The sequence below is a fragment of the Salvelinus sp. IW2-2015 genome, linkage group LG18 (genome assembly GCF_002910315.2).
Source record: "Salvelinus sp. IW2-2015 linkage group LG18, ASM291031v2, whole genome shotgun sequence".
NCBI lineage: Eukaryota > Metazoa > Chordata > Actinopteri > Salmoniformes > Salmonidae > Salvelinus > Salvelinus sp. IW2-2015.
Window position 1 is genome coordinate 8,165,891 of NC_036858.1, and position 10,072 is coordinate 8,175,962.

Consider the following 10,072-nt stretch of genomic DNA (forward strand, 5'->3'; position numbering starts at 1 on the left):
ACACACACACACACACACCTAGAACCTGAGGGTGACTGTGGAAGTGGAACTGGACAAGAGTGAGTGGCCTAAGAATGTTGATTGGTCTTCTTCCGGGATGACATCAGACTTTGGCTTGGCCAGATTGAGAGAAGGGCTGCTGTGTTGGCGATGGAGCATGATGCAGTGAGGGGGAAAGGGGGCTAGTCAGAGGAAGTGCGACAGCGCCAACTACACAAACATAACAGGAGAGGCGAGCAGCAGGCCGATGGAGAGATCCTCAGTGTACTGACCAACAAAGACAGTCACTTACTTTCCTGCTCGGACCGAGAGACAGACAGGGTGAAAACTGGGCTAGAACATCTTACACATAACTGACGGCTAGGGCCACCATAACCTGAATCCATTGTGACTGGTTGGGTATATGGAATGGAAGGCATACTGCTGCAGAGGGATAATGCGAAAAATGGAGGTTGATTTGGAGAGAAGAGAAAGAGAGAGCGAGAGAGGGACCTAGAGGGAGAAAGAGGGGGAGGACGTGGCAGCAGAGGATGAATAGTGACAGTTCAAACGCATGCAGATGAGGCGAGCTAGCTGCTGTGAGCCAGCATGGCTGTGAAGTGCAAGGCATGATGGGAAAGAAAGCAATAAGATACATGGAGAGTTGAGAGAACATGGGAGAGACCCTTGGAAGCCAAAGGCCATGCAGCATAGTTGATGGTTTGCGCTTGAAAATTTGCTAACCCTCAGTTCCTTCTCTCAAGAAACTTAACTGAGACGAGTCCATGTTCACAACAGCATCCCTAATCCATCTTCATCTGAAATCTAAAGTAAACAAAAATGGAATACCTACTCTTTGGCTATAGCTCAGAAGTAGTATACAGAACAAAAATGATGAATGCAACATGTAAAATGTTGGTCCCATGTTTCATGAGCTGAAATGAAAGATTCCAGAAATGTTCCATTCACACAAAAACCTTATTTCTCCCAAATGTATTTACATCCCTRTCAGTGAGCATTTCTCCCCTGCCAAGRTAATCCATCCACCTGCCAATATTTGTCTATGGAGATTGCATGGCTGGGTGCTCGACTTTATACACCTGTCAGAAACAGGTGTGGCTGAAATAGCCAAATCTACTAATTTGAAGGGGTTTCCACATACCTTTGTATATACAGTGCACTTGGAAAGTAATGACTCATTCACTTTGTTACAGCCTTATTCTAAAATGGATTATATTGTCCCCCCCAATCAATCTACACACAATACCCAATCATGAGAAAGCAAAAACAGGTTTGAGAAATGTGTAAAAAACTGGAATATCACATTTACATAAGTATTCAGACACGTTACTCAGTACTCGATATTTTTTAGGTATGACACTACAAGCTTGCACACCTGTATTTAGGGAGTTTCTCCCATTCTTCTTTGCAGATCCTCTCAAGCTGTCAGGTTGGATGGGAGCGTCACTGCACAACTATTTTCAGGTGTCTCCAAAGATGTTCGATCAGGTTCAAGTCCTGGCTGTGCCACTCAAGGACATTCAGAGACTTGTCCCGAAGCCACTCCTGCGTTGTCTAGGCTATGTGCTTAGTAATGTCGTGTGGGAAGGTGAACCATCGCCCCAGCCTGAGGTCCTGAGCAGGTTTTCATCAAGGATCTCTATACTTTGCGCTGTTCATCGTTCCCTCAAATCCTGACTAGTCTCAAAGTCCCTGCCGCTGAAAAACATCCCTACAGCATAATGCTGTCACTACAATGCTTCACCGTAGGGATGGTGCCAGGCGTCCTCCAAATGTGACGCTTGTCATTCASGCCAAAGAGTTCAATCTTGGTTTCATCAGACCAGAAAATCTTGTTTCTTATGGTTGAGTCTTCAGGTCCCTTTTGGAAAACTCCAAGCAGGCTGCTTTAAAAATGAGGAGTGGCTTCAGTCTGGCCACTCTACCATAAAGGCCTGCTTGGTGGAGTGCTGCAGAGATGGTAGTCCTTCTGGAAAKTTCTCCCAACTCCACAGAGAAACTCTGGAGCTCTGTCAGAGTGACCATCGGGTTCTTGGTCACCTCCCTGACCAAGGCCCTTCTCCCCACTGATTGCTCRGTTTTGCCAGACAGCCAGCTCTAGGAAGAGTCTTGGTGGTTCCAAACATCCATTTAAGAATGATGGAAGCCACAGTGTTCTTGGGGACCTTCAATGGTGCAGAAATGTTTTTGTACCCTTCCCCAGATCTGTACCTCCACACATACCTGTCTCAGAGCTCTATGGAAAATTACTTCGGACTCACRGGTGTATGCCTATACAAATCATGTACAATCAATTGAATTTATCACAGGGGGACTCCAAATCAAGTTGTAGAAACATCTCAAGAATGATCAATGGAAACAGGATGCACCTGAGCTCAATTTCTAGTCTCATAGCAAAGGGTCTGAATACTTGTGTAAATAAGGTGATTTTTTGTGTGTATTTTTATTGATGCATATCTGTATTCCCAGCCATTAAAAATCCATAAAAAGTAGTTATTTAAATTGGCAGATGTCCTTATATGAACTGTAACTCTGTAAAATCCTTGAAATTTTTGCATTTGTATTTTCAGTGTATATCAAAGGACAGCATGTATATAAACTTCTCACTGTCAACTGCGTTTATTTTCAGCAAAACGTAACATGCGTAAATATTTGTATGAACATATCAAGATTCAACAACAGACAAACTGAACCAGTTCCACAGACATGTGACTAACAAAAATTGAATGTGTCCCTAAACAAAGGGGGGGGGGGGGCAAAATCAAAAGTAACAGTCAGTATCTGGTGTGACCACCAGCTGCATTAAGTACTGCAGTATAATTCTCCTCCTCATGGACTGCACCAGATTTGCCAGTTCTTGCTGTGAGATGTTACGCAACTCTTCCACAAGGCCACCTGCAAGTTCCCGGACATTTCTGGGGGGAATGGCCCTAGCCCCTCACCTCCGATCCAACAGGTCCCAGACGTGCAATGAGATTGAGATCTGGGTCTTCGCTGACTATGGCAGAACTGACATTCCTGTCTTGCAGGAAATCACGCACAGAACGAGCAGTATGGCTGGTGGCATTGTCATGCTGGAGGTCATGTCAGGATGAGCATGCAGGAAGGGTACCACATGAGGGAGGAGTGTCTTCCCTGTAACGCATAGCGTTGAGATTGCCAGCAATGACAGCAAGCTCAGTCCGATGATGCTGTGACACACCGCCCCAGACCGATTTCGGATGTACCGATCCTGTGCAGTTGTTACACGTGGTCTGCACACTGCGAGGACGATCCGCTGTCCGTCCTGTTCCCTGTAGCGCTGTCTTAGGCGTCTCACAGTACGGACATTGCAATATATTGCCCTGGCCACCTGCAGTCCTCATGCTCCTTGCAGCATTCCTAAGGCACGTTCACGCAGATGAGCAGGGACCCCGGGATCTTTCTTTGGTGTTTTTCAGAGTCCAGTAGAAAGGCCTCTTTAGTGTCCTAGGTTTTCATAACTGTGACCTTAATTGCCTACCGTCTGTAAGCCGTTAGTGTCTTAATGACCGTTCCACAGGTGCATGTTCATTAATTGTTTATGGTTCATTGAACAGGCATGGGAAAATGTTTAAACCCTTTGCAATGAAGATCTGTGAAGTTATTTGGATATTACGAATTATCTTTGAAAGACAAGGTCTTGAAAAGGGGACGTTTCCATTTTTTTCCAGTTTACATTACATCAATTCATATTCCAGGCAGAATGCTGCCACTTGTTTAAGCATGTGTCTATCAATTATGAAGATGCAATAATTTACAACAGTGTGTGTGTGTGTTTAAGCCACTCCTACCTTTTCTTTAGGACACACACACACCCCTCCAAATCCCAGCGGCGACTGGGCATGTGGTCAACGACCTGCAAGTATCCAGGACTCGTCTCAAGAGGTAACAGAAATTACCTTGAGCCCCTCGTCTCAACCAGCAGGCTGGAGGTCACATGTATTCAAAACACACTCGCTGTGCACATTTATCAGCATGAAGAATGGCTGCTGGTTAGTGTGTGTAGGAATGATTGCTGTACTGTTGCTATATAGCATACTATACGGCCATACAATCCCTGAAATAATATACCTACCCTACGGAGAGGGTCATTAAAACAGGACATGTTCGAMAATGGATTGGGTGAATTCCTTGACGGGCCGTGGTCCTCTGAATCAAGCACTAAGCCTAGGCTACACATTGAAGTGCATCAGAGCCAGGACTGACAGACAGCTTYGATCACCAGGCCAYCAGAYTGAACAGCCATCACTAGCCAGCTACCTGCCCGGTACTCTGCCCTGCACCTTGACACTAATGCTCCATGTACAGTGCATTCAGRAAGTTCAGACCCCTTGACTTTCTGCACATTTTGTTACAGCCTTATTCTAAAATAGATTAAATTAGTTTTCCCCCCTCATCCATCTACACAAAATACCTCATAATGACAGTGAAAACAGGTTCCGCAAATGTTGTACATTTATAAAAAACCAGAAATACCTTATTTACAGAAGTTCAGACCCTTTGCTATGAGACATGAAATAGAGCTCAGGTACATCCTGTTTCCATTGATCATCCTTGAGATGTTTCTACAACTTGAAGTCCACCTGTTATTGTGTGTAGATTGATGAGAAAAWCAACTATTTAATACATTTTAGAATAAGGCTGTAACGTAACAAAATGTGGAAAAAGGTACTCTGAATACAATGTATTTTGTCATTGAACACTGATCACTTCAGGTACTATTTATATTACTGTCTGGACATCAGTCATTCTAATATACCTACTACTGTACATACTTTATTGTCCAAATTATATGCTGCACACACACACACACATTTACATTCTCCAATCTGACATGGGACTCATTCTGACATTTGTTTAAATGTTTTTATTATTTGTGTTGTATTTGCTAGACATTCTACTGCACTGTTGGAGCTAGTATGACAAGTAWTTCACTGCACCTGCAAATCTGTGTACGTGACAAATAAACTTRGATTTGAAAGTTTCAGTAGAGAAAGAGTTAGGTGGGAGGGACACATGGCCGAATGAAGGTTATGATTTTGACCATAGGTATTAGACGCTAGGCTTTCCTCAACAATCAGATCACTCAAAAGACCCATCTGCCAGACGATTTCATGCGAGCGAAATTCAAAGTTAATGGGGCATAGAGTGGCTGGTCAAAGGCGGTGATGAAGATGGCACACGGTGCGTTCAAAACAACTSCTTCAATGGAGCAGCCGTCATCGGCTTTAGGAGGTGGGCACTGCCAGTATCATAAGAGAATGACTAGGTTGAGGCATGGAACAGGTTTGATAGTGATACAGGGAGGTAATACCTGCAGTTATTTTAATACATTTCTGTTTCAAAGGGTTTCGCTACGATGTGCCTTAGCGAACACGACCTGGGTGGCATGTCACCTCCTCTCTGTGGGTCTGTTCCTCACAGGACAGAGATGAGGCGTTTAAAACAGACTGATGATACAATCAACTGCTCATTAGGAGGTCCAGCCCAGATGGTCGATCCGTTTGTTTTCTCCTCATCCCTGCATCACTCACCCCACTTACCCTAATTGAGGTATCCATGGAGCAGGGGCGACTGTGTGTGTGTGTGCGCGTGTGTGTTGGGGGGGGGGGTATGAAAGGAGAGCTGAAGGAGAAAGAAAGAGGTAGAGAAAGAACTTGACAGAAAGAGGGGGGTAAAAAAAATTAAATAGATATTCATCAGACTGTGTCGCTGCCATTCCACAACCCCAGGTCGCCGCGTCAGCCCTGATTAAACACAACAAGCCTGGTCAGTGACAGCTCTGAACACAGGTCTCCCCATAACACACCACCACCCAGTGGACAGGTGGGTTTAGATTACCATTCCACACATGGTTAAATATAGATTCCCAGCCTAACGCAAGATGGGGTGGCGTGGAGTCAAACAACTAGAAAGCAGGGATGCTAACTGGTGAGGGCCCAAAATAGTGATGTTTAGCACAGATAGACACAAAAATAAAATATGGTTGRTAAACTACAAGAAAATTGGCCTATTATCAGAGTGGGGTTGTCACAATACCAACATTTTACTAACAACGTGATATCAGCCCAAATATCACAGGGTTTGCCCTGCCCCAGATGCCCGTTTACCATACGTTCTGCACAAACATCTTTCCCTGATATTCACACATGTCCTTAATACAACACACTGCATTTTACTTCACATTTTCTCTGTATAATAGAAAAGGCTATTGGTGAAAATAGCTGATTTACTCATATCCAAAGGCCTACCTGYGATTGGGCAGKAGGAATGTAGTAAGGAATATAAATGCATAAATCAGCTACATTTTCAATGTGGCAGGGGAAAACAATATGAAACCATCTTTAGCCTACTCTTCAGACAACTTTACACAGCCTACAATCTCTCGCTCTCTTTCTCCCTCACACACAGCACTCATTCGTACACACCAAAAGTTAGGCGCCAAACAATTTAACACCAGAACTAAAGATTGATTTGACTCAGATTTATCTTTGAAATACWTTAGGCATATGTACCCTACCTTTGAAGCATCCGAGTAGGTTATCTATCCCTTTTTCTGTGCCATCCAAATGTGTGCATAGCCAAGGTCCCATGGGGTTAGCTTGCTAGCCAAGTAACATGACTAAACAAGATTGTTATCAAACCAACAATTTGCAGCCTGCGAGTAAAAAAAMAAAMAAAAAAAACACCCCCGACATGGTTTATAAAATTACATAAAACGTACAGCAATTCGCAGTACAACGGAGAGAAGGTAGCTCCACTAGAGAAACTTACGGTTATCGGGAATGTAAAAGGGCCACGGATGACTCACTGTGCCCTCTTTTTCATCTATGGCAGCGGCACTCAGAGGCAGCGTGACAGCAAAGTCAGACTGGTCTGCTTGTTTTTACAGGAGATACGTATCCACTGGGCTCACGCTGCAAGCCGCTCCAACCCCRTCCCCGTCTGCACACTCTAGCTCGCCATCACGGCTAAGTAACATATTAAAACTGATGGCGATGTGCAGAAAGAACGGATGGAGAGAAGCAGCCGAGTAGGCTATATGGCTGGTTAGGGGGGTGCAGCAGACTGCTCACAGCTGTCACACATGGTATTGGTTGAAGCACTCATTCTGATATGACACTCGCTGAACTCAGATATTCTATTTGTAGGATGCATGCATTCTGTGCTCAGTCATTAACTTCGATATGAGAAACATACACCATTGTTTAGTGATCTGACAGGGACAAGATCTGTTTGTGCCTCGAACAGTTAAGACAATTTMGTTTTTTCCCCCCTGGGTCAAGCCACAAAGCACATTCCACCAAATAGTATCACAGTATTTTTGTATTTATTTTTTTAAAATACATCTCTGGTAAAAAGATGGAGTTGACGTCCGTTCCGTTCTCTTGCCTATCCCTAACTCAAACAATCAGTGATGAGGACTCAGAACGACAAAATTGTTCCGAATGTTTTTAGATAGTGAGATGGTTACCATTTACCTTACCAATACTGGCTACAGTGTGTGTGTTGCGGTTAGCAAGCTGAAGGCTCTGAGATGAAACAGTTACAATGTTGAAACCATTTGGAAGGAAGCTACACTGTACACATGATACCAATAAACCATTGAACCCACAGAGAGAGAGGCCTAAGGGGGAAACAGACAGGGATTCTAGCTTCATTACCTCAAATATTTTCCATTGTGCTCCTAAATGTGTGCGTGTGCCTACATTTTTCAACTTAGGCCTACTCCTTGTAAAAAAAAAAGTTCAGCATAGAGCCCTACACCCCTGCTGCATCTACATCGCAGCCCTGAACAGACAATAGCRTTACATGAGGACTAAGGTATGCAAACTCCTGGGGTTAGTCCAACCACACACACATGATATCTGGATTGGGTCAAAAGAATAGACATTGCTGGCTTACTGCTTGTGTGAATCCTTCACTGCAACCTCTCAGTATCACMTGATGAACTCGGGCAAAACGCTTAGTTGGTTTAAGACGGTCTACCCTTTGAAAATGTGTTAACGGAGATGGTAGGCGATGCACTGCCTACCAACACAGTGACACCAACAAGTGGAGGCTCTAGTCTAGCTAAAACGACAGCAGTTATATGACGCATTGTGTGGACACAGACTGTACTGCATGAGAATTCTAATGCAGACTAGCTGAATATGCTTTGAGACTATGGTCTCCCAAAGCTGTCTGAAAATAAATTGGTGAAAATTATTTGKTGATTCTCTCCTACTGTGTGTTAATACGCACTGCCTGTAGCCAATGGACGCATCGGTTAAATTATCATGATATGGACATACACGCCTATAATATTTTTTACAATAGCTAACTACGTGAGTTATATAATATCCCCAGACCCGACTGTACTTGGCTCATAAGGAACATAAGATAATCGTATTTTGTCTGTCTTGTACCGTTGCGCGGGGGCGGACGGTGATGAGCGCAGATGGCACACGGAAAAGTAGATCTAGCAAAGGAATTGTACACTTGGATGAAATAACCCAAGTACTGTGTTCATGTTATTCAAGAAGCATGCAGATTGCTGAGATGTACTTATTTTCTGTGTAGCCTACGAGATCGTTTCCAGACAGACAAGCAATTTAGCTAGCTGGGGATGCAAGCACCGTAAACAGAGTAGGGACTGTTTACAGGCGCGCGCACACATGATTGTGTGATGTATGAGACGTGGGAGGTTAGGTAGTATCTTAAAGGTCTCACACACACACCCCTCAGTGTCAATCCTGTCCAAAACTGCACCTGCCCGTTAGTAAACGTACAACTGCCCAAGCCGAGAGAAACAGACATGCCTGAAAATGTGCACTGTAGCTGGTTAACGTTACTTAGCCAACGTTCGACAAGTGTTATAGTGGTAACCCGTAGTAAATATCACTAGTTAGTCAATTAGYTATCGTGAACGTTAGGTCTAACCAGGGTCTGTCACACACTTGTATGAGCTGCCTCTTCCTGTGTGACTTGGTACTTAGACATAGTGATGTGCGACAGCTAGCCTGTGAGACGTCGAGGGCAGTGCTCTTGAGGAGCGGTCTGTTGCTGCATGTTCTGAGTTAGTCAGCTAACGTTTAACATTTTTACCTTGCGTTTCCTGGTTTCGGCAGATCCACTCCACACAAAGCATTGGTAAATAACCCGTAGATTCTGTTTCCAGTTATCCACTTTGAAACCGTTCACATGGGGGCACCCGGCTGGACTCATGACAGAAACAACATTCGTTTTGCGTATTTTTAGCGATGAAACGTGCACCGTCCTTGTCCTACTACATATAACTCAAGTCTGTAGAGTTAYTGTAGTTAGCTAGCTACGTTGGATAGCTGGCTGGTTAGCTACCGATTGTTCCGATTCGGCTAGCTTGAGAGTTAGCTAGCCACGGCTAAACCAGAGGAAAATGCAGTACACATCAATGCAATCCTTGAGTAATCCCATTTCCGAATGTTAACATTTCTTCTGCAATTAAATCCAACATTGGGTCGTATTTYTCGTTGTCTCCACTTCGGTAAATTGTTAGTCCCAGTTGTTTTAATGGTCGGCAATGGAATTTCAACAGAACACCGCGAGCATTGCGGCAAGCCCCACCTCATTCATACCTCTACTGACCAATGGAAAGGAGGTACCTGGTTTTGATTGAGAGGATTATATTACAATGGCACGGGTTGCACGGAGCGGAAYCGTACGACCTACTCAAAYCGAACAGTAATTTGCGCCGCTCGGTCATGTTGTCAACATTATGTCTCGTTATCTTTTCCATTAAATATATGTTAGAATTTTCAAACTCGTTTTCATTGGGAAGGCAAATACAGCGTTTCTATGAAAAGCAACCACTTAGGCAGGTGAAAACACCGAATCATACTCTGCTCCGCGTGCTTAACCGAAGAGCAGAGTTTGAGCCGACTTCGCCGTCGGCCAAAACGGGGCAGCCGTCTCGTGACCGTGAGAAAGCCAAGTTCCAAAATAAATGCAAATCACTTTTCACCCGGTAAATGGGCRCCCGGTGCAGCTTAATCGACTCTCCTCCTTGGCGTGTCCCTATTATGTCTTGCCC

General features: G+C 44.2%; 1 protein-coding gene across 1 annotated transcript in view; it reads right to left on the reverse strand.

Moving 5' to 3' along the window:
• The window catches only part of usp22 (ubiquitin specific peptidase 22), a 54,260-nt gene extending 44,634 nt beyond the window's left edge, over positions 1–9,626 (reverse strand). Inside the window, exon 1 of the mRNA XM_070448273.1 lies at positions 9,109–9,626. Within this exon, the coding sequence (XP_070304374.1) occupies positions 9,109–9,228 (120 nt within the window). The 5' untranslated portion in view covers positions 9,229–9,626. The remainder of the gene's footprint in view (positions 1–9,108) is intronic.
• Between the last annotated feature and the right edge of the window lie 446 nt (positions 9,627–10,072).